The following is a 25,569-nucleotide window of genomic DNA, read 5'->3' as shown; positions in this document are numbered from 1 at the left end:
TGAAAAGTGCTGTCTTAAAACAATTATTGAAAAATTCTCATTTTTTGCAGAACCACTAAGCTCTGAGGAATGGCTTTTTGCACAATTCAAACTCTTTTCAAACACATTTTTAATACTACAACATTGCCCAATTCTTAAAATACCTTCCAAATACACTCTCGCCTTCTCTACCCTCAGTGAAAGTTCAGTATTTCCTCCCCATTCTCGAATTAAATTGGGCAATTAAACCAGTAGGAGGAATTAAACTGGTATGAAGAAGAAAATAGTAGCTGCTCTAAACTCCAACAGCTAGTCGAAGGTTGAACAGTTAGGATGCTAGATACAAACCCAAGTCATTTTCTCAGTCATACTGATGCTAGTTTTAAGTATGAAATGTGGATCAGTTAGATACAGCACTAAGACACACATAAATAGCCTTGTATCTCAAAACATAGCTCCCAGATTCCTACAATCCACTTGATAAAAATGACACAGTTGCAACAAATATCAAACTTGAAAACACAAAGCCACAGTTACCCTGATGTTACACTGAACCTGCAAACAGACTCCAGCAAAGGAGAAAAAAACATCTTATGAAGGTATAAAATAAGCCACTTTCATGTTTGTTACTCAAGTACATAGAGCCCCTGCTCCTCTCTGGGGAGTAAGAAAAATGGAAAACTGCCTTCACAAGAACTCAGTCTTTGAAAACTGCAAATCCACTTTTCTAGGGCTTTTTGACTCAACAGGAAAAAGAAAGGGGCGTTTGCCAAGAAAAAATTTACCAGTGTAATCATACTATCCTGTCCCAGATGACAATACAAAACTAATGTATGTCCACACTAGAGAAGTAATATTGATATAAAGACATTGCTTTAAGTGCACCTTTTGACCTGCACCAGTATGAGGCACTTCAATACACAGTAAGTATCTGCAAAAAAAACTGCAGAAAGCTGCAGATTCATCACTGTAGATTCAGTAACACAAACCAATCACATTTATTAGCCCCCATTCCAAACACAAAGTGGACAACATCATTCTGTGTCTCAGTCAGGAATATTAGCAGTGGTTAGCCAACCACGAAGAGAAAGTGAAGCTGATGTTTCAAAATCTTTTTTAGTTATCATTTAACTGGCAGTTAATCCTCCTTACATATAACTCTTCTTCATACAGGGTGTTTTGGTTTTATCTGTCTTGAGACTGAGGTAAAGAGGACAAGCTAAAGACAACAGTCTACTACTTGCATGTGGATGTACAAGGTCACCCCAAGATTTCCAGGTAAAAGTAGATTATGTTCAAAGAAGTTATTAATTAAAAAACACTTGCTGATTGCAGCTTAAACAACAAATGTTCCCAACATTCAAAATCTTGTACCTGGTTTAATGCTTTGCTGTCGTGCTGCTGCTCGCTCCATACTGTCTTTTACACAGTAGTATAGTTCCCGACACTAGCAGACAGAAGAAGAGCAATACGATGTTATTTATCCAAATTACTAAGGGAGGGAAAAGAACAGCAAGTTTCTAAGATTCTACAAAAAGAACAAGCCCCATGTGGTGCACAGTGACCAAAAGCCTATAAAAGTTCAAGCACACCTATTTACAGGTTGGTATTTATATATATATTTCAGATGGAAGAACTATTCCATAGCATTTCACCACACAAGCTAATCAAGAGTTCATGTGTTGGCACATTCTAATCAAGCTTATGCAGTTTCTTACTGTAGAAAAAGCATCAAAACAATTCCTCCCTTTCTTTCAGCTTCCAGCAACCAATACTGCTAGTTATGCAAATATTACCTATCTTTTTGTTATTCATATTGGTTTCCTTATGGCATATTCTTCTCTCCATCTTCCTTCAACTCTGAGATTAAGCCATAATCTCTGAGCAAAATTCAAGAAAATTTTCTATGCACAGCCCAAGACACAGGACACGTAGAAGGCTGAGCTACTCTATACTAGAAAGAAACCAATCTGAGAGATGGACAAACTCAAAAGAATTGGGATCAACAGCTCAATATCCAAGTGGAAACCAGTGACAAGTGGCATTCTCTGGGTGTCAGTATTGGGTCCAATGCTGTTTAACACCTTTGTCAGTGACACAAGCAATGGGACTGGGAGCACCCTCAACAGGGCTGCTGCCAACACCAACCTGTGTGGTGTGATTGACACACTGGAGGGAAGGGATAACATCCAGAGGGACCTTGGCAAGCTTGAGAGGTGCGTCTGTGTGAACCTCATGAAGTTCAACAAAGCCAAGTGCAAGGTCCTGCACATGAGTCAGGGCAATCCAAGTAGAAATACACACTAGGCACAATATGGATTGAGAGCAGGACTTGAGGGTGTTGGTGGATGAGAAGTTCAACATGAGCCGGCAATGTGCTCCTGCACCCCAGAAAGCCAACCATGTCCTGGGCTGCACCAAAATCAATGTGGACGGCAGATCAAGGGAGGTGATTCTGCCCCTCTGCTCTGCTCTTTTGAGACTCCACCTGGAGTGCTGCATTCAGCTCTGGGACCCCAAACATGAGAGGGACGCGGACATGTTGGAACAAGTTCAGAGAAGGGTCAATAAGACAATCAGAAGGCTGCAGCACCTCTCATGCGAAGAAAGTGTTTTGGGATTGCTCAGCCTGGAGAAGAGAAGGCTCCAGGGAGACCTTAGAGGAGCCCTCCAGCACCTAAAGGGGCCCTACAAGAAAGCTGGAGAGGGACTTTTTACAAGGGCATGTAGTGATAGGATATGGGGGAATGGCTTTAAACTGAGAGATGGAAGGTTTACATTAGGTATTAGGAAGAAATTCTTCACTGTGAGACTGGTGAGACACTGGAACAGTTTGCCCAGAGAAGGCATGGATGCTCCAATCCTGGAAGTGTTCAAGATCAGGTTGGAAGGAGCTTTGAGCAACTTGGTCTAATGGAAAGGGTCCAGCCCATGGCAGTGGGGGTTTGAAACTAGGTGATCTTAAAGGTGGTCTTTCCTTCCAACCCAAGCCGTTCTATGATTCTAAGATCAAAAATTATACAATTACCTCAACTCCTAAGGCATAGTTTAATTTAGGTTTTTCCCCATTAATCCACTGTAATATTTTCACTATCTTCACAAGCCTGCAACCTCACACCATATTTAGTAATACTGATGCTTTCCTTCGTCTAACAAAAAAGCTACATGTCATTTCTAAAATTACTTTCTGATGTAAAACTATCTTCAGGTAAATGACAAGGCACAATGCCAGCTTCAGATGTCAGTGCTGCTGAACAACAATTGCAGTTCAGTAACCAGTGCTGGAAGGAGAGAGCTATTTTTTGAATAAACATGGACTATGACACACAAAGGATTTGATTTTTCTGTGCAGTTATCCCTGGGGTATTGTGCATATTAAACAAGACACATACCTTCTTTGTGTAGAACTTGTTCAGCTGTGTCTCCTGACCATTCCTGCGCCAGAGACACAGCACTTTGGTTTTGGGACAGTAAGTCATGTTGATGAGTTTCTCATACCACCAGCGTTCATACACAGTTCCAATGTTGCTTCTCAGCACAATACAATCATCACATACCTGGGAGCACAAAATATTACATAAGATTTCTAATGTTATTTCTCTTATTTCTTCTGTTGCTAGTTGCATTAATGTTATTCTTTTCTCTACCTCCATGAAAAAGATATCTCCTGTTGTGTCTGTCCCAGCATGTACTACAAAAGTCTGCTTCTTGATGTGGCGGCTGCCACTGGGTCTCACGGGGAGTTCCCGTCCATTCTAGAAAAAAACCCATATGCAATCATTAATAAACTCTGGAAAAAAAAATCTATTCGGAGAAACTAGAAGGATTCTCAACAAATGAAAGAAAAAAGTCTTTTTTAACAGTATTTAATTAGGTGACTGGAGACAATTTTGGACAAAGCCTTAAGCAAGATACTCTAGCAAGCTCAGTTTCAACAAGTGTGATGATGAGTTATCACAGCATACAACAACATTCACATGGTACTATACTCAGTGTGGGATAGTGAGGTGTCTGAGTTCTGGTATCATTGCAGTAAACTGGTCTGATTTTTCCCAGTTAATTATAAGACAAATTTGAATCTTTTCTACGCAGAAAAGTAAGTTCCAAAGGTAAAAATGCTTTGAAAAATTACCTTTACAAGAGCCTAAGTTATGTCCATCCTGGTGATGGCTGTGTTAAAAGCTAGATAGATTTATTAACTGAAGCTTTGGCCTATATTCTTATTAATCATTACAGGACGTAAAGTTTACTCTATGTGAATAGTGGAAACAATTTTGTGTAGAAACTGATTGCTACAAGTCTTAGAGTGGCCTGGAAATTGATAGAAAACTGAACACTTCTTACAGTCTTAGTAATCATAAAGGTTTCCACCAACAAAAAAGATATTAAGAAAACATTAGGGTTGCATAGAACTGTGGTACATAAGTGTCATGTTTATACATATTTGTATTGCAGCTCTAATTGATAACTGTGTAACATTATAAACAGGGTCATACAATCACAGTCTTTATTCTACACTTGTGAAGGGTAGCATTTAATAATTCAAGTTAATTATTTTTAATATTTTAAAATTAGCTTTGCAGAGAACATATGTAAGATTTTTCAGGCAATTTACTTCCTCCACTGTAGATCCCACAGGTATATCACTCAGCACCGTTTCACTTACCAGATTGGCAAGTTTGTCTAGAATATCATTTATTTGCTGGCTGTGCACCAATCCAATATGCGATTTTCCCATTAGACGACGCACCTTTTTCCTAATATCATTCTTGTTCACCTAGAAAGCAGATACACAGACTGTTGCATTCTCTTCTTATTCACAGGAGGCAACTCTTATCTCCCAAACATATCTTGGTTTCCATTGCTAAGAAGCAAAACAACTGATCTCCAGTTCTGTTATGCTAGGGCCTCTTTAACTCAGCACTACAGGAACAAGTTGCACATATCCCTCTTTTTTCCAGCTAGTGTCCAAGTGATGCTGTGCACAAGCTGCAGTTCCACTACCCACCACTTCCAACCACTGACATCAAAAGCCTCAGTCCTCCATGCTGCTCCTACTGAGTCCCACCAGCCAGACCAGTTTCTACACCTCTTCCGCTGCAAAGACTAAATTTGCTCAGCTGTGGAGCCTGCAACACAACATGGTCTCTTTCGGAATCCTCACTCTTTCACAATGTGTTTCCTGGTCACCAGGCTGTGGCTCTAACAAACAGTTCCAGATAGTCTTCAAACAGCAAAAGGTTCTTCCTGAAGCTGGAGGGAAGCTCAGAAGCAACATATTTCTGCCTCAATTGCCATTTCAAAAGGCTACTATGAATGCCAGCCATTGATACTAAAGGCTTCAAGACAGTACACTCACGTTTGACTGCTGATTTCAAGCTGGATCAGACATTCTTTTTTAACATATTGGCATTATCACCTTAATGTTACAGAGCATACAACATACACTCAACTACTTCCTTCAAGCACAAGAATTCTTTGTGCTTGAAAGAAAGCATTGTATTTTTCAAGACTTTTAAAAATTAAAACCTACTAGGCTCTGCTATCCAAAATAAGTAATAAATTAAAATACCAAGGTGTTTGGTTTGAAGGATTATGCTTCCCTTGACAGCTCAAATAAATTCATCTCTCCACCAACAGGAAGCCTTCCAAAGCTGCAGTTTCTATGAGAAGCTGCCCTTATTATCCACTGTTCTGTGTTCCATGAACAGAGATGTATGGTTTCAAGAAAACACCAAAAAAATACACTGCTTAAAACTGAGCAGCAATCTATTAAAAAGAAAAAGAAGTCACCTTTATCATAAGCATATAGGCAATCATATTATGCAGCAGTGTAGCCAACAAGCGATCCTCATCATCCTCCAAACGTTTTCGATCATGTTCTCCCAGGGAAAGATACCTGCAAGAAGAGCTACATCTGAAGCAGACTCACAGACACTCTTCATCCACTTCACTAAAGTGAATGGCAGAGGACAGAGCACTGTTTTGTAAAGCATATGGCAAATAAAACCTCTAAAAATACCAAGTCAAATGGGCATTTTCTAGTAAAACATTGTGATCAGTAATTAGACATTTCTCTTAATTATTAACTAGTTGAAGCAAAAAACATCTGCTCAGTGGGAAAATTGTTAGTGGTCTGCTGGGCATATCCATTTCCTGTTCTCTGCAGTCGCAGCTCCATGACAATTACAACTGTCAGAAGAGGAACACATAACTCAGCACAAGAGCTATCCGGCATTGGAGTTTAAATACAGCTGCAAGGCAGAAGAAAGCTGATGAAGGAAGTGCACCAGGCACTCTCTTTTTCCAGTAAGGTAGGCAGTTTGTGGAAAAATAGTTTTTATTTTGGCTACCAGATCTCATGCTCCATGATAGCATGGATGGAGGCAGTCCAGCTGCAGGTGGTAGACAAGAGCAGAGAATGATCAGCTATTAAGAGAGCTGGGGGGAGGAAGTTAGTGAAGATTGACAACCTAGAAGCAGTCGAGCCTTAGGCAACCACACAGATAATTTTTTTGTTTGTTTTAACTACAAGCTGTGAAAACCCTTTTCAGTTACTTTGTGTTTTGAGAAGGCTCAAAATGCCATTTCTGGAAAAATTTAATTCTTTCACTTTATGTCAACACACTATTTCTCCAGAATACCGTCATCCTGCCACAGAAATCTCTTGCTTTACTACTGATTTAGTCCATTCCATCTGTTCATACTGTAACTATGCTTACATAGTTTCTCTAGAAATATCATCTCACCATGAGAGTTAAAAAATATATATGTCTTAACTAAAGATAAGTACTTCAGTATCAGGAGCTACTGGCCAGCAGAGAGAGAAAAGGCTCACTTTGGAATAGTCAGGTATAGTAACAAGGTTTACAAAGTGACAACAGCATGTTAGGCAGAATTAAAATAACTTTTTCTTTCCTACTGTTTTTACTATTTCAGCCCCAAGTGAAACAATGAGAAGGAAAAAAAGAATTTAAAGAATTTACCTGTCAATCATCTCCTGAGGTCCCTGGTCCATCCCCATTCCTTCTCTCTCTAACATCACAGCATCCAAAAAAGCATCTTCCCAGAACTGCATCTGGTCCCACAAAGTTGAACGCTCTTTGCCTATTCAATGTATAAAAATTTGAGCATTTATTCCATTTACTCCAGTCAGACACTTTACAATTAATTCCTGTTCATTCCTACTCCTTGAAAATACCATAAGCCAACACACAATGAAACTACATTAAAAAATAAAAGAAAGGTTACTTATAAACCACAAGAAATATCACAACTGAAGAAAAGTGTAAAAGAAACAACAACACAAATCTCTCATTCTAATCAATGGCATAATATTTTTAAACTCTTACAGAAAAGTATCTCTCATCTCTATTCTTTAAGGGATATTATCTTCTTCCACAAACTGTTAACACTGCCCAACAGAGACAGGAATATCTCACACAGACACAGATCACAGCAAACACACAGAGAAGTGGAAAGGTAAGATTATTACTCAGAGAGAAGGTTTCCATTGCAGCATCCTCTAACTGGTCCCAGACAGATCCTTTATCCCTACCTGCACCATTCCAAGCAGGTAGAAACGATAAATGGGAAGGATGAAAAACACAGGAAGAGAGAGCTTTTGATTAACAGCAAGTCCAGACAAAACACAAAAAAGCCAATGTACTTTTAATTCAAGGATACACTTGAAGCCCTTTAGTATTCTGAGTTTAGTAGCCCTCTGTTCAATGACCTAAGCTGAATGATCTTTTTCAAGATCAATGATATATTTTAGCTTTCCATACATAGCTCTTTCTCCCCTTCTTCACATAGTTTAAGGAATTCATATTTAAGAAGAGCAAGAGACTTGGACAGACTTCATTTTATGCAAACTACACCAGTCACACCAGTATGTTCTTACTCAAATTCCCCAGGAAAACTTTGGCTTTACTCTGAATACTCTGATGTGCCTTCTATTCTACCAGCATGGACAACAGTTAGAGGTTAAAAATAGTGTCAGGGAAAGAGAAAATTCCAGCCTGTCCCAGACATGGCTTTATCTGAACTTCAGCCTAAAAGACTTCCTCCCCACAAAAAAAAAGTAGCTTACCCAAAAGTCCTTCATATAGATAGACACGCTGATTCCCATCCTCTGGACCTCTCCCTGGAGTACTCCCTTTGCTATCCTTCACACTCTGCTTCAGGTTGTGAGACTTTGCCTGAAAATAATACAAGAGGTATACAATGGTTACATCATTTTCATGCTTTTTGTAGAAATCTGCCATGAAACACAACGATTTTGTTTGTTTCTTAACAATAGAAGTAGAAGCCCTGTAAAGGCTTTTACAATCTTATCAGGATTATAAAATAATGAACACAGTGAGACCAATCTTAAGGCATTGCAAGTTGTTTTCTTACTTCGCTGAGCGTTTGATTTAGCCAAATTGAGTGTATCATTATTTTCTTGGTAATATGTATATCACAGGTTATACATGATAATCAAGGAGTTTACAAAATGAAGTGCTCATAAATCATTTGGATGTTACTGCATACAGATCTTCCAACTAGGCAAATACATTTAAAAGTTGTGATTACACTTCAAATTGGACTAAAGTAATATTTTAAAGAAACAGAACAGCTGCTAAAACTAAAATGGATTACTCCTTTCCTTTATCAAACAGCTGCTCCTAAGAAACAGGGAACTTTCCTTTTAGGTAAGAACAAACAATGCCCACCAATGTTGTATTGCCTCTGAAAGGTAATTAAGTGTCCATTCAGTTGAGACAAATATTGAATGAAAATTAAATATTACTAGAATCTCTAAGGTGGTGCAAAATGTGAATCTACTACTTTCAAAAAATCATTTATTGCACACGAAATGAAGGAAGGTATGTGGATCCAGACACAATTACATCTTTGGCATTGTGATATTATAAGTCATTGCTGATTCGCCCTCAGAATTGAATCAGAGATCGTCTTCCATACATGCACACACATTGAAATTTTACTGTACAAGATTTATCTATTAAAAAAAAAAAGGAAGTCTGCAATGCCCTTACAAAGATAGAGCTAGTAGCAGAGTTTGTCTCAATTTCACTGTCTGACACAGTGCCTCTGGATCCTGCCAAATTGCCACCGTTTTCCACACTCGGGCCATCACCAGCATTGCTACTCAAGTCACTGTCTGCTCCTAATGTCTCTCCAGAACTGTTACTAACCTGTGGAGGAAAAATAAAGCAATTACCTTCAACAGACAAAGACACTGTGGGTAGAAAAGTTGTAAAATATTTCTTCTTAAGGCACAAAACAAGCAGTACAACTGAAGGCAACATTTGCCTTTTCTTTGTCATTATGTTTTCATCAAATCCTACTCTGCGGGAAGAGATCAAGAAACACTCAAAAAGCCTTTCAGAAAAATCACAGAACTGTTTCAGCTGAAACGTATGTGTTAAGATCATCTATAGGCAAGCCCCCTGCTCAAGCAGGGTCAGCTAGAGTATGCTCCTGAAGACCATGTCTGGTTAGGTTCTTTTAATTTCCACATATGGAGAACTCACAACCTCTCTGAGCAAACTGCTCCAGTGTCTGACCACTCTCAATATAAGAAAGTGTTTTCCTGTGTTCTGATGGAATTTCCTGGCTGTAACTTTTGCATTGACTGCCTCTTGTCTGCCAATGGGTACTACAGAGAAAAGCCTGGCTCCCTTGCCTCCATTCACTGCCATCAGAAATTTACACCTGTTGATTAGACCCCACCCTGAGTGTTCTCTTCTCCTGATTGAAGAGTCACTGTTCTCTCAGCCTCTTTGATAATCCGTGCAGGCCTCCTACTGCCTTTGTTTGATTTCTTACTTGCTGGCATGGACCTTTTTGAGTTTGGAAGAGGACATATTTGAATATCAAACAGTTCTTCTAGACCCCTCTCCTATCTAGGGCAGCATCCCAGAGAATACAATTTTTTTGTCCCTTACAATGGACAATCAAAGTATTATTCTTGTTAAAGGCTGAGAAAAGATCGTGGAAAGCCAGATATTCACAGGCATGCAGCACTATAGAGGGAAGAAACAAACAACAACAACAGAGAAGTTCCTTAGGTTTTTATCCCTGGAATATGCAATATCATATAATCTTGTAGGGAGAAGGTTCATTGTTTTTTTCTAAATGCATTCCTGCTACCTTTTCCCTCCAGCCCCTACAGTTAACCAGAAAGGAAGCAGATACATTTTTATATAATTCAAGTGCCTTAAGGTAATACATCAAAGAATTTGTTCTTAATTTTAATGCATCGAACAATCTGCCTTTTTTGGTCTCACGTTACCCTTTTAAACCTCTGTTTTTATAGATGGTTTACACACACTAAGACATTTTTAGAGAATTGTTGCTATCCACCAGTTCCAGACATACACCAATATGTAGGAATATATAACAGCAATGAGCACCATATATGAAGGCTGCAATCTCCTAATAAAGAAAGCATTGTATATGTTCTGTCAGACACACATGCTTGCTACCCACTCAGAGGCTCTGGAGAGAGAACTCACAGACATACATTATGCATGTGTGGCACTATGCTGCCACACCACACAGAATGTAAGCATGGAACACCCTTCCCCACGCTAACAAACAGTCAATCACATCCAGATTTCACTCTGGGCATATCCTACCACAGTGCTGACTTCAGAATCCTGGCTTGTACTTCGGACCATAACTGTTGGTCCTCCGCTGGGAATAGCGTCAAAATCACTCTTCTGCAATCAAAACATATAAAGGACAGGAAGAGTCACATTAGCTTTTACCATAAGGAGAGAACACCACTTCCCATTCTTCTGGGCTCTTGAGCCACATGCCTTATTCTTCCTTAGTTTATTTAGCCAACCAAATAGAAACTACTGTCTGAGTGTCAAAAAGACCATGCTGTCCTGTAATTGTGTTCACAAAGATCAATCCCCTAGAAAAAGGGGCAAAGAAATTTTACCAAATGAGCTTCTCAAGAATACTCAAACCCTAGAAGTCTTCCCATAATTAAGTAGTGAATAGAAAAATCCTGTCTTTTACCACATAAATAAAGCAAGTACAGGAGCCACTGACCTGAGAACCTGAGGCCAAACTGAGGCCACTGTCTGCACTGATTTGGGATTTCTTCTCATCTGTTTCTCCCAAATCAAATTGTTTTACACCTTCTGGTCCTGAACAAAGGAAAAAGTAACTAATTACTGTACCAAGAAAAAACAGCATAGCAGAAAGCAGATGACAGACTGGAAGCAGGAACAGTACCAATAAAACAGATTTGCTTTCTCATTTCTTTGATTTTTATTTTTTTTTATTATTCTTTGGTATTGAAAACAACAAGGCCAGCAGGACACATCTGCTAGTCTTCATACATTAGTTTGAATTTCAAATACTCCAGCATCCAGGAGTGACTATAATTAAACAGTACCTTTCTTAGTCTTTCAAGAGAGATAAAAGGACAGACAACAGTCAAGTAGCTTCCAATTACAATAACACATGCAGAGCAGTTGCCATTCAACTCTAGGAAGCCACTTCCTTTAGTTCTTGGTAATAAAAAAGGATACCTATTTACTTAAAAGTCAGAACCCATTTTGGAACAGCTAAATTGCTCAAAGTCCTGGACTAAATTTTTTTTGGTTGCCCACTGCAACTATGTAGGTAAAAATCAGGCAACACATGACAAGAAAATAAACAGTGACAATTTGTATTACCCAGTAAGTTTTTCAAGGAATAAGCTTGTATGATGCTGTACTTCATAACATTCCCCAATTACCCTAACAAATGGCTCTCCAGAGTTGGCAATCATGTAGGTCAGTAGAGAGAGAGGGAATCAGCAAGCTTTTAAGTCATGCATTCATTAACCCGACAATCCAAAAAACAAAAAAGGGAAAGAAAGGATAAAGAACTTTATGTTCAATTTCCCATGCACTTCTAGAATTGTATGATCTGTTGTCCTCAGATGGGATGGCAGAAGGAAAAGAGTATGATGGAGAGGTAGAGCCTAAAAAGAAATTTGGATAAGCACTGAATGAAGTAAATAACAATGCAAGAAAAGAATGTGTTATAGGCTGTACACAGAATGTCAATACTCTCAGAAAGGGAAGAGACTGAATGCAACACTTCTGCCATATCCATATCTGCCAACTATTCAGTAACAGGAAGACATGATCAGCTGCTGGAATATTTTATTATATACCCACGACTATATCCAGTTATCTCAAAGCAAACAATGCCTCTATCTCTATAACTGCTGATCACAACAACCTGGGAATTATGAACATGTTTGTATTATATGCAATATTAGAGAGGATAAGACAGTGAAAAGGAAAGAAAAAGGGAGGGGAGGAGAGAGAGAGAGAGAGAGAGAAGGATAATATACAAAGATTTGTGGGAGTGAGTTTGAGATGATATGTAAACTCATGAATAGCAAAGCCATAAGCGGGCTGTGCAGACCATACTAACTTACTACTCAGCCACCAATTCTTCCTGTGAAGTGTTTACATTTGTTATAGTATTGTGTCTCTAGATCCAATGCCTTAGTTCCTGTAAATCAACTCATCAGACTCTAAGAATGAGAAAGCATAAACAAAATTTACTGAGAAAAATAACTAAAAATATTTTTTCTAAGAATTTGGAACATTACTTTCCACTGAAATACACATTGCTCACTTCTAGAGGTCTATTTCCACTCATTCAAGTGGCCATCACTTCTAGTTCCGATACAGAAAAAAGTTTTATCTCTCATTTCTACAGCAACAACACTAAATTTCAGCTGTGTGTTTTAAGCAATTTAGGAGTTTCCTGTCCCAGCACATAATTCAGATATATTTCTGGCAGTTTGACTTTTAAAGGAATTGAAATTGATTGAAGCAGTTCAGATATTTGAGGGCTGTAACTGAATTTAAGGAGCACAATAGCCACAATTACATTGTTGTCACTGTCAATTTACAGGCATTTACAAACCTCCCTTTCCCTTCTTTATGGAGGTGTAAGTCTAATACACACGGAACACTAAAACCTCAGTTTATCCCTCCCATTGTAAGCACCTATTGGAAAGGCTCCATTTGGGAGAGAAGGAGTGTGCACGTGCTATGTCTGTCTCACACACTCCTACCTCAGCAAATAGCAATTCACAACTTAAAAACAGTAAGCTGTACTACAGAGATGCCCCATTCACTCCATTCTCTCTGAACTAACTCCAGATGCTAATCTGTACTTAACACAAGTATTTTAACTGAGGTGCCTAAAACTAATGTAAGCAAACCCAGGCCTAGTCAGAATGCCAGGAATTTTCACTCATTCATCTCAGCTATTAATCCTTCCGAAACTCCAGTCTGTAAAAAAGGCATCAGCTCTGTGAAGTACAAACTACACTTATGGTTACGAAACACCTACCACAATATGGTTGTTATAAACTGGCTGTTGTCCTTATGTCATGTGTCCCTATTTACAACAGTGACAACCAAAAGAGTTGTATTATAATTGTACTAAACAAAAGAACCTTGTACTATACCTGCAGATGATATATATATATATATATATATTCAGTATTTTTTTCTTTACCATATTTCAACAGATGTTCAGATTTGTGTAGATTTAGACTATTATTTAGACTCTGCAACAGCCTTAAACTATTTCACTCCTTCTTTACCAAGGATATTTAAAAAACAAAATCAGGTTGATTCCTTATCATGAGGCTATTTTCTAGCAGCCATCACTAAATACAATTCTTCACATACACCTTCTCTCTCCCCCTCAAAAGCCTTTCTTGTTGCAGACTGACTGCTCATGGTTGATGCCAGGTAACAAAATTTGCCATCCCACAGATTGAATAAACAGGGAATTCTTCATTCCAGTAACATTCAATCAATCAATATATCCATGTGAACAACTTGTTAAACAAGTTTTAACTTTTAAGGAAGAAGATGGAGTATCTTAAAATTCTTCCATATTTATCTGATTGGTGAGGATGCAGAACACCTGCTTCCCCTTCTTTGAAGAAGGCAACATTCAGGGGAGAAAAAAAAAGAAAGGGGGGGAAAAAAAGAGACATTTGAACACAATTTCCTCAGGGCAAACATATCTGTTTGGTCTCTCTAATGTAGACTTTCCTGACAGATTTTGTTCTTGTATAAACTGTGTAAAACCTGTGTGCCATAGATGCAAGCTCACCCTGCACCTGGGGAGTTGGCAGTTATGGGGAGGCTGGAGGAGTCAGTTTCTACATTTTTTTTAATTTCCTTACTCGTTTTTTCCAAAGATTTTTGCTTTTTCACTTCCTGGTGCTTGTTCCACAATTCTACCCAAGATGCATTGAAAGCAGGAGAGAAAGAGAAAGAGTCAGCGGCTGGTCAGACAGGTGAAAATGGGGAAAAAAATTTCCAACAAAAAACCCACCCCTTCACCTCAAAAAAAAGAAAAAAGAAAAAAAAGCCAAATTTTATGACAACTACTGAGTGAAGGGTTAATTAACACCATTTTAAAATAAACCAATGTAAGGTATTGAGCACTGCATCATCTCTTAATAACAGAATTCAAATATTGGAGATGACTTCATACAGTTGTGGTTGTGAACCCCCCCTCCCCTCCTCAGGCCACACTTTGACAACAGTGAATCAACTACGGAAAAACAGCTCTTATGAACAAGTAATTAATCATCTTTTCTAAGAAAGGGATTTAAGACTGTCAGATATTTACTCCTCTACAACATAGATATCAAAGAAGCTCTAATTAACAGAAACATTTTAATGTCTCTAGTTTAAATCACTGAAAGGAGAAAGACACAAAAACAGCAGCAACAATTCCAAAAATATTAAAGTGTAGGTTAACACAACATTTAACCATTATTAAATCTTACAGATTACCACACAGTTTACAAGCTATTTTTGACCTGACAATATTCTCAATAAATGCTTGGTTCTGCCTATGAACCTGTCCTATATGCAAAGGGCTGAACTTCTCTGCATCCACTTGTTCCTATCAGGGTATAGAGAATGGAAAATGGAGAACTAAAATGAGCAAGATATCAGGCATGCTTAACTCCAACTTCCAAAACTCAAAATCACTAAGACACTCGAATCAAGTCGAAGAATTCCGTAAGAGGAGATATAACGCACAGAACAGCAAAACAGTCTGAAGTTTTCTTAACACTGAATTTGAAACTTAGCCCTGGGACAAAACAGTGATGAGGCACTTGCACTTTTCTATCACTCACATCGCTCAACCCTCTCAAATGCAGTCACCTTTTCTGCTCAGAAACATCAGATCATTCCAGGTGCTGCCCTGTTGGCCAAAGGAAATATTACAAGCTGACATGCTGAACTGACTCTAAATGTTAGGCACTGTCCTCTCTCACTAGCACCATTAAAGCTGGGGACACTACAGAGGAAGATCCTCTTAGAAAAGTGGCAAAGGGAAGGAAAAAGAAGTAAAATGTTCTTTCACTCCTCTTCAAGAAAACTTCCTAAACAACTAAAAGATCACTTAAGAGTGTCAGAAACCCATTCCACCCTGCAAATAAGCAGAAATAAGGGCAAGACAGGCTCTAAGAAAGTTATATTGAGCAAAATGTCCACCAAAAAAAAATTTTAAAGGATAGTGTTACAGCTGTGGAGGAAGGCTCCAAAGTATTATCAAAAAAAGACATCAGGAGTGAGACAAATGCAACAAGGCAGAAAAAGCTAGAAAGATGGCTTCTAGCCTACCAATTTCTAGATCTGCTTCATGATTGATGGATGTTCCTTCAACTTTCATAAACAGACAGATGGATAGGATGAAATAGCTTAGGGATCCAAACAGTATCCTACAGGCTTATCAAGCTGAGCACACACTGACACAGATAATAATCTCTAAGATGGACTGAATTTGTTTGTTAAAGGGCTTTGAAAACATCTGGCCTCTTCCGTTCCCAGTCTATATGGCTTTACTTTCAAAATCACCAGTCTGAAAGCCACAATACCTGCCATTAAATTACTTCTAGCTGACTTGTCTGTTAATTCAGTGTAGAGTGTATCCTAGCACATTAAAAACAGACTAGATTTTACTCTCAACTACGTAGTCAAAGAAGAAAAAGAACACTTTAAATAAGCTCATGGGGCGTAAAATACTACCTCTATAACTTTGTCACATGACCCTGAACTAAACAGGACAGCAGGTCCAAAAAGGACCTGATGCAGATGAAGTATGTACCACAATCTTTTCTGTTTAAAAAAACAGCCAAAATAAAGTGATCTGACAGGACTGAACAATTATTTAAAAACTAGTAATGGAAACTTCAGTAAGTACTGACATTTTCATTATCAGTTACGGAAAGTACGCAGTAAACCAAACTAATCACTAACATAAAGGGGAAAACTACTATCAACTTCAAACCCACCAGTGTCCTAACAAAAAGACCAACACTACAGGTGATGACCATGAACCCTGGAAAACAAGAACCTCAAAAGTAAGGAATTGGTGATCTCTTAGGAAACAAAATATCAGAAGCATCTTCACAATGAATTTTCTAGCTGGAAATTAGGTATCAAAGCACAGTTAAGATCAAACATCAGCCAGTAAAATCCATCCCACTTCACCTCAGAAATGGGCAACTCTGTGAACCTCATGGCCATCATTCCTGTAGTACAAGAAAACTGCACAGATTCAGCTACCACAGCTCTAGATCTGAGATACAGTTTAATCACCACACTGACACACACTTAACATATGACTACTGCAACACAGAGCTGTACATTATTTTACTCCATCTTTCTGAAGACTTCTCATTCTAGTATTTCCTCCTGTATCTAGGTCAAAAGGTTAACAGCCTGATTTGTATTTTGTTTAAGAGATCAATTCAGAATTTTGTTTAAATATCTGCAACCTGAGGCTGTAAGTACCTTCCAAACTTCACAGAATCAAGGAACTGATGAAGTACAAAGAGACCTGTGGACACCATCTAGTCCAACCTCCCTGCTCAAAGAAGGGTTGACTAAAGCCTATCTGCCACAGGACCATGTCCAGTCAGGTATTCATTATCTCCACAGATGGAGAATCCACCACTCTTCCAGGCAACCTGCTCCAGTGTTGGATCATCTTCACATAAAAACATTTTTTCTCGTGTTTAAATGGAACTACTTACAAATACTTTGTTATTTCAGCAACAAGTAAATGTTTACCAAACACTCTTCCCTACATAAGTTTGAATGAGTGTATTTGCATTTCACTACAGAAGGAATTTCAGCCAAGCCATGACTAATTCCAGTCCTGTATATCCAAAGCTATCTTATTCTGAAGTTTCCATTATAGAACATAAAGGAAGTATAATAGCCAAGCAGCTTTAAATTATCTTTCTTCAACACAAGAGAAACTCCCTTTACTTCTAGATCACACAAGCCTGATGAACATAGAGAGTACACTGTTTTTACAGCAATTTCCTAAAGAGTCGCTTGCATACCAGTTCATGGCTTGTAGTGAAAGACAAAAGTAGTTAGTAAAAAAGGCTTCAGGCAAAACATTCAAGTCTTTTGAACTTAGGTCAGTTTTGGTAAAAACACATCCTTCTTGTAACTTAGCTCCATAGAAGACAAGTGGAAATCATGATAGCATCAGAATGAACAATAAGAATGTACCTTTGCCTGACCCTGAAGACTGTGAATTGTTTAAGGCTGGCAACAGTATTTTAGTATTCTGGCAACAGTAGTTAACATGGCTCTTTAATTAGAACTTCTTTTGAAAAGAAGTTCAGAGCAAACCAAACAACTAAATGAAATACTGGAAATCTGAATCTGAAGCTATATCATCTAAGAAAGCAACACAGGAAAATCTCCAGTGACCAGCCTAGCAAATGTTGTTTAGAAGAACACACATTCTATTGGCTACTGCACAGAAGAAAAATCCATCAGTCCTGCTCACTGAAAATGTAACACTATAAATAAAATATTTTTGGAAATTTCATTGTTAATAAACAGCAGACTTTGGACCCCACTTATATCAGGAAACAATCTACATAATTCACAGGTAGCCAGCAATAATAGAAAACCTTTGTTTCAAGCTCCCTTCAACAGTGGCCCTTTCTGAAGTCCTGCTGTCCCTGTTTCTCTTTTGCCATTTCCTGTTGCTAGAAAACAGCAATCACAGAGCAAAAAATAAAGCTGTTTAAGGTGTAATGAAATATAGAAACAATTAAAATTAGACAGCTTCTGGGAGAAAATTGTGGCAGATAGTTTATCCAAGAGTAGAGTGAAAACACATATGATTGTTCCTTGTGACCCAAGGTGTAAATGGAGCATGTTACAGTAGCAATGTAGTGTGTTAAAATGGAGAGAATGCAAATAGAACCTAATGCCAAAACAGAAGTCCCCCCTACGCTTCACATGCACCTCAATACACACCAATGGAAGCAATAAAATTTTCTTCCTTTAGACTTCTTGTGTCAAACTCCCTCGGCCCTTTGCCCGCAGGGCTCGGTGGCTTTGGCATTAGCTGAGGTACCGGCAGCTGCATCGCAGGTTTTGGCTCCACTCTTGGGGATGATGCAGGATCCTTGCCAACTGGAGTGACTGATCCATCTGTTGGACTTCGTTTTCTCTTCTCTGGCTCTTTAAATAAAAAGAACAGTGTTGAGAGAAAATAAACAAATAAATAACTAGAAAGAAACATAAGGAAAAAGGAAATGAGAGCAGGAGAAGAAAGATGAGACAGATGGTCTCACCTAAATCATTAAGCCTGGCACTGAAACAGCTCAGTGCCACATTTGCTCCCATAGGTCAACATGGCTTGCTGATAGTCTGACACACTTGTGGAAACAATAGAGAAGAAAGCCAGAGTGCTATTTTAGGGATACTCAAGTAGGTCGTTCCTGTATATTTGAAACCTAGGAATATTCTCTGACACAGTAACTCTAGCATCTCCTCTGACAAGTTATGAAAAATTAAACAACTCTGCCTAAATTACCAAGAATATAATTTATAGAAGACAAGTTCCTCTCACAGTGCAAAGATGAAAAACACAATCATTTTCAAGGGTAACACTAAATGAAACTTCAGTTAGGGGAAAAAAAAGCCAACAATGAAAAAAAAACCCTATCAGCTATAGCTCTTCTATCAATCTCTGAAACTTCCTACAACCATGTTCTCAAAAGCAGTTTGGATTATTTCTCTGTATCAAACCCCACAGTCTGAATTACAGCAAAACCTTCAGAATAAGACCAGGTTTTCCATAAAGAGCCTCCTGCAATCCTGCACAAACTATTCCAATATCTGATGAGTCTAGCAGTCAAAACTTCATATCTATTATCTAAATCTGTCATACCACTGGATCTTGTGATACCTTTGTTCAGTGGATTTAAGATTCTACTATCAGCAACACCTTTCTCTTTAGACAATAATTGAAAAGAATTGACACCTAACACTCAACAGACTGAACACTTCAATCCTTCAGAGCAAAAATGTTTTCCCAATTCTTTGTAGATCTTTTCAGAAACCTCCTCAATTTTGCAAGATGTGATGATCAGAACTGCAAGCACTACCTCAGTTGTGGATCTTGTTACTGATATATCGAGATACCCTTCAGCAGCTCCATTCCAAATGCATATTCAGAGATATCCACAGTGCCTTGCTTCCCAGTTTTTACAGACACAGTAAACAGTGGGAAGCTCACATACAGCTGCCATTTTCAGAGAGACTGCTTCCTAGGATATACTTCCCAATCCTACTATTATTACCAACTGTCCTTGTTCCTAAACACAAGTCCTTAGTTTGACCATATTATAATAAATTAATCTCAACTATCCTTCATTAAGATTTAGCTTATTCTAGACATATAAGCTATATCCATCATGTCCTATTCAAATGTATCATATGCAAATCAAACTATTTTAGGATTACTAGTTTATTACTGTATGTTAAATAACATTAAGATAAGCACTAATCTATAAAATATTTCTAGAAATAAGAATTAATTTCAACTAATTGAAAACAAGCAAGACATACTAAACAGCTAAACTTTGACTACAAATTAAGATGTTACACAATAATGAGAAAAGTTTTTAGAAGTTTGCACCAAATTTTGTCTATCATGACCACAATTAGTTTACCGGGTAAACTCTATTTACCATCCAATGATGCTATTTGACCTTCACTCTAAAACTACTGAGTTGTACATCACCCACTCCAATTTTCCTTAGAACCAGTGTCAGACTAAAACACTTATAATTACCAAGATCAGCCTTCTCTCCACATTCAGGACTATTCCACTAGCACAGCCTTCCTTACCTTTCTCAACATTCTAATAATAACTGGAAATGAACATGGGGCATATCTAAACCAACTAATTTAAAAATCCCTGATGCATGACCCAGAGCACCAACTATAAAGGGTTTAGTAGATGCTGCTCCTCTGCTACAATTAAATAAGTAACTTATCATCATTTGAGATTACACCAGACACTAAGCAAAGATTTAGGTTTTTGTCATTTTTTGCTGTTTTCCTTAGCATGCATTTTCTTATTTTGCACTAAGAATCAAATTCTTAAGAAACAGCTGAAAAATAGAAAAAAATTTCAGACTTTCTTATCTAAAAGTATTTAGTTGTATGAGAATAATTGTGTAGTGCAATGTGGTTGGTGAGATGTAAGTCTCGTATGGCTCCACATTACAAATATCTTCCTCCCTACTGAGGTTGCCTGCAACAACTTTCCAAAACTGTGGTTGGGATAGTTTTTTAGCTGAAGGTCCCCACTCCCAGAATTTCCACTTCAGCTGTAGAAGTGCCAGGTTTTGTATCTCACTGCAGAGTTTCCATCTTCAACTAAGTATCAGTATGGCTATTATTTTGCTTTGTTACATGTGTGTAAGAAAAATGAAACAGGCTAAAAGCTTTGTAAGGCTTCAATAACAATGGTACAACTCTCACCATTTTGAAAGTGTTGGAAAACCCCTTAAATATCAGAAGGCACAAAAACAGCTATCTTCCCAATAAGGATCTTGTTTGGTTCATGAACACTGTATTCTCAGAACACTTTTCTTACCTTTATTATAGTAGTGAGTATGTGCTATCTCCAGCAGGCCAAAAACACTGGCCATGCCTCCCAGGCCAGCATTTGCATATGACTGCTCCAGGCTTAACACAGTGCACTTCAGCAGGTCCAGCATGCCTTTATAGACCTTGCGGCTGATCTCCTGCAATGAAATCCCCATTAGTGCTGCTATTTCAGATGTGAGAAAGTAATTCAAGAACATAAATTCCAAAACTGCTGTAACATCAGCTTTTCACAATTGACAAGAACTTCCTGTGAAGTAGAGCCTCAGCAGACACTCAGTGTGAGGACCCTGCTGAGTTCAGCACTGACCACATCCTGTATGACATCCTGTCGAGCATCTTCTTCTGACTGGATGGTGCGATTCAACTTGCTCAGCACAAAGACACGGAGCTGCTCGCTCTCCAGCAGACGTCGCACTCTCTTCATGTTCAGCCAGCCAACACCTTGTCCATCAAGAACATTGTGTACCACCTCCTTCAGGAACTGCTGGTTCTCGCTGACAGATTTAAGAGAAAGCAGGCAAAAGTTAATCACCCTCTGCTTACTTTGGCTTGCATGGGAAGAGAGCTATGGCCAGGGCACACACAGAAGTACCTTTCTTATCAACAATAGTTGACATCTAGCTCTGCCTGCTGCTAATGTAACTGCACACAGCTCAGACTCCATTCCATAGGTATAGAATCAAATCTTTTATTTTGTCCTTTATTTCCCATAATAAGCCATAATCAGACTTTCCTCTAGCCCCTCTAGGTACCATTCTACCCTTCATCATCACAGCACTTCTCAAAATCCACAGGATCCTTTATGCCTCATCCTTCTTCCACAGCCCCCATGCCTGAGCTGCAGGCTTTCTTTGAAAGAGGAAGTGCAGCGAGACTAACGCATTACTGCAGCAGCCTTGGCACATGTTTGTGTGGCATATTTGTTCAGCTTCTTCTCCCAAAGAGGAAAAGTTAAGAAGAAGGAAACTCCCGTGCAACCTGCTGCATTCCCCAGTCTGAATTGCAGTTATTCTTATTCGTCCCCCAAAACTAGTAGATGCAAGTAAATTCACTCTACTCATGACTGATACATAAGAAGGCGAGGAGAAAGCAGAGGCACAGGTCAGGTAATGTTTACTTGCACCTTTCTAAGTCCTTTTCTGAGGCTGAGAAAAGCATTTCACATGAATTTATGGAATCCAACTACTTCACTGGACTCAGCTGATCCCCCTGCATCGTGTATTAATATTCTGCTGGGCTAGACCACCTTGTTCAGAACATTTAATTACAAAGAGTAACTACTGAGCTGAAGTAGGAACACAGAACATTTTGGATCTTAGGCACGAGGATACATTTTGAAGCAGAGAAAAATAAGCATGTGTGGTATTAACCGTAAGACCATCCATACCAAATCTTCTCAGAGAATATGTCCTGGACAATAATATGTCCAGGCCTAGGGCCACAGAAAAGTACTATTTCATTTTCAACTGCTAGACTTCTGAGAAAACAGTGGCCAAGTATGAGGCCACTCTAACTACACCGTACACTTGAAAAGCAACTGAAAATATTACCTGGAATTGCTAGATCGTCCCTGAGGTGATGGAGATTCTCTTTTCACGGTTGGGCTGTGCTTTATGACTGAAGACTTCTGATCAACAAGGGCCCGTCTGTTTCCTAAAGAGGAGAGGAAACAGAATGAGAGGAAAGGGTGGGAGGAAAACAATCTGATCCCAGGATAGTAACAAGCAATGCTAAAGTTGGCTAACACACCTTTCGAATTACAGGTAACAGACTTCAAACAAAATGGAAACTCCAAAAAAGCAGCAGCATATATCATATTCTAGCATCACACATCGGCAGAAAACAGTAATGGGAGTAATGCAGAGAGAAAAAGAGAAGATGGTAATGGGAGCAGAAGGTGAGAGGCAGGAAAAGTTTGGCTGCACTGCATGCAGTTCCACCACAAGAACCATCTTCAAATTAGTCACTGTATGTAAAAGCATAATGCATTGAGGGTGACTAGTATAGATCATGTGGTACTGGTTACCCAGCGAGAAAGGTAGCCCAAAGTCAGGCATAGGGAATGCTGGAAATTGTTACATCATGCACAGCTCATGCTGTAGGGAACCCACCTTCATTGCTTACTGGGCCAGCTTCAGTAATAATCTCCATTATAGTATTTAACCCAAATACTGGGACACAAAATATACAATTAGTAGTGTATTGCAATATCTACACTCCCCACTGTCAGCATCAAACGAATCCAACTACCAGCTTCTTCCCAGCCCTCCCTCAAAATAAAACCCAATGACACTAGAGCAGGAAGCATGTTTGAAAGCCCAAGACCACAAGGGCCAGAATAACTTATCTCATGAGATAGTGCTTGACTTGAAACTTGGCATCGTGGAATCAATGTATTGCATCTTCAAGGACATTACTGCACATTTTGTATTTGAATGGCACTACAAAAACCATCTGCATCACCAAGGAAAAGATATCAATGGATGCACATGAAACAAAAATTTAAAAGGAAGATGGAAAGTGGTCAAACAGCAGCAATGAAATGGAGTCCCAGCATCATTTCCCATTACAGTTAGAAACACACGTTTGGCAAGAACAAGTTAATGCAGCAACTGTATATCTCTACAACAGAGACAAAAAAATCTAGAAACCACTGAAGTGCCCAGTGGGAATCCCAGTGAGCCAGCATGCACATGTAAATGAACACACACACACACACACACACACACACGCACACACACACTTGCACATGCATAAAACAGACTGAGCTACTCCATGGAAATCCCATCCTTGTATCTGCATAGGAACATTAAAGGCCCTACAGGATTAAAACAGTCAAGAAAAGAACACCGAAGTGCAGAAGATGAGGCACAAAGCATGAATGTGGAATGGCAAACCCCATCACTGTTTTCTTCCAATGCATGGAATCAGTCATTAACTTTACCCATGGAAACAACTCTGACATGAAGCATGTTTCTTATCCAGTACAACTGGACATGAAAACATAACCAACTGGTAAAAGGTTGTCAAAAACAGCTGTGCAGAGTCTCTGCTAGTGTTTTCACCCTACCAGTCCTGTTACTCCTCATTTTACACACAGGGAATGATTACTTGTCTCAAAAACAAAGTCCAAAGCAGAAACACAAAATCCAGCTTTTGGTCTTTGTTTCTACAAGGTCAAAGGTCAGCAAAACATCATACCAACCTTCATCCACATCCCTTCCCAATTCCAGATTAAAGTAATCTTTACCGATAAAAGTGATGACGAGGAAAAAATAAATGAAAAAGAATCAACATATTAAAACAAAAGCAGTAAGTTCTAATCAGATAGAGTAACTCAAAAGGCAAAATAAAACCTCTCCTCATTACAGCATCTGAAAAGGTCTCAACACTAAGACACCAGTGCAAGCTCAGTCATCCCTCCAATAATACATCTGGTACAAGGATGACCAGGCTGTCTAACTCCCTATGGTGTGAGGGCAATTTCTCTAGAGCCCATTCAGACATGTTATCTGATGATACTGCAGACAAACAGGAGATGTTCTAATGAAAAAATTGTGCACATATACTAGGGATTGAACTTTACTCTCAGAGAACTGAAGCATGGTTGTAATTTGATTTTCTATTTAGAGATCTAAAAAGACAACACTTTTGAAACTCACGTAATCTGCAGTCTCCATGGGATGCTGGCATTATCCCCACTTAAAAATGCAGCATCATCGCTCTAATAAATTACTTAAGGCTAAGCATGAAGACAGTGGCAGTACAGAAGTAGGACCTACCTCTTGGTTCCCATTCTTTATACTAAGTACTTAAAAATAAAACAAAACAAAATACACTACAAATGTTGGTTTTGTTTTGTATCTGTTGACTCAGCCTAGACCAGACAGTCTCCCATCCCAACAAAGCCCAATTGCTGGGAAGAAGACTGACTGAGAAATATCAAGACAATTTACTGTCTTGATCCTTAACACAGGTACTACCCAATGACCAAAAGGCATCACTCCCAGGATTCCTATAAGGGGTAGGACCTCAGACTGCCAAGTCACAAGACCTGTAAAGGCTGTAGAAGACAAAGGGAAAAATTATTACCTTTCAGGCTGGGAAAGGGAGTATTCTTGTCTCTCCCAACTTTGGTTGGTAGCGCTAAGTTGGACAGACTGAAACTTGTGCTGTGGTTTCTGTACAGGCTGCCTATGACACAAGACGAAAGCAATTAAATGCCTACTGCTCACTGCACACACCCAAACATCCAGTAATTCACCATCTTATTTAAGATACTTAATGATTAAGTTCTTCTTTAATACCCAAAAGTCTCACAACCATAACATGACCTCATTCACATTGCAACCACATCTGTAATCAGATTATTCTAAATAGCACAAAAATATAAGTCTTAGCATTCATGTCACAATAATTGATGTTGGATCTTTGAGTCTTAAATGTAGCAGCAAAATCCACTTGTCTTCCTGTACTTAAACAAATCACATCACCTTAGCTCTACCTTCTAGTTTTATCCTCTTTTTGGGAGGAAAGGAATGGCTGGGCCACTTGAGCAAACAGGATGACAGAAGATGTG

At 38.8% G+C, this 25,569-nt stretch overlaps 1 protein-coding gene across 22 annotated transcripts in view; it reads right to left on the bottom strand.

Annotated features, from left to right (window-relative positions):
• The window catches only part of MADD (MAP kinase activating death domain), a 70,457-nt gene that overhangs the window by 13,963 nt on the left and 30,925 nt on the right, over positions 1–25,569 (bottom strand). For 9 of the 22 annotated variants that reach the window (XM_085062538.1, XM_085062541.1, XM_085062535.1 and 6 more), the window contains 19 exons: positions 25,083–25,184; positions 24,196–24,234; positions 23,102–23,161; positions 22,541–22,643; positions 21,298–21,484; positions 20,977–21,127; positions 18,342–18,548; positions 14,216–14,269; positions 11,050–11,147; positions 10,626–10,709; positions 9,021–9,179; positions 8,072–8,180; positions 7,475–7,537; positions 6,966–7,086; positions 5,773–5,878; positions 4,646–4,756; positions 3,627–3,734; positions 3,372–3,536; positions 1,354–1,426 (listed from right to left, as the gene is read on the bottom strand). In XM_085062538.1, coding sequence (XP_084918664.1) covers positions 1,354–1,426; positions 3,372–3,536; positions 3,627–3,734; positions 4,646–4,756; positions 5,773–5,878; positions 6,966–7,086; positions 7,475–7,537; positions 8,072–8,180; positions 9,021–9,179; positions 10,626–10,709; positions 11,050–11,147; positions 14,216–14,269; positions 18,342–18,548; positions 20,977–21,127; positions 21,298–21,484; positions 22,541–22,643; positions 23,102–23,161; positions 24,196–24,234; positions 25,083–25,184 — 2,100 coding nt within the window. The remainder of the gene's footprint in view (positions 1–1,353; positions 1,427–3,371; positions 3,537–3,626; positions 3,735–4,645; positions 4,757–5,772; positions 5,879–6,965; positions 7,087–7,474; positions 7,538–8,071; positions 8,181–9,020; positions 9,180–10,625; positions 10,710–11,049; positions 11,148–14,215; positions 14,270–18,341; positions 18,549–20,976; positions 21,128–21,297; positions 21,485–22,540; positions 22,644–23,101; positions 23,162–24,195; positions 24,235–25,082; positions 25,185–25,569) is intronic. The other 13 variants (XM_085062550.1, XM_085062549.1, XM_085062555.1 and 10 more) reach the window with 8 other exon arrangements.

The sequence above is a fragment of the Lichenostomus cassidix genome, chromosome 5 (assembly GCF_008360975.1).
Source record: "Lichenostomus cassidix isolate B80296 chromosome 5, HeHo_3.0, whole genome shotgun sequence".
In the NCBI taxonomy this organism is placed as follows: domain Eukaryota; kingdom Metazoa; phylum Chordata; class Aves; order Passeriformes; family Meliphagidae; genus Lichenostomus; species Lichenostomus cassidix.
This window is presented reverse-complemented; position numbering and strand designations above follow the sequence as displayed.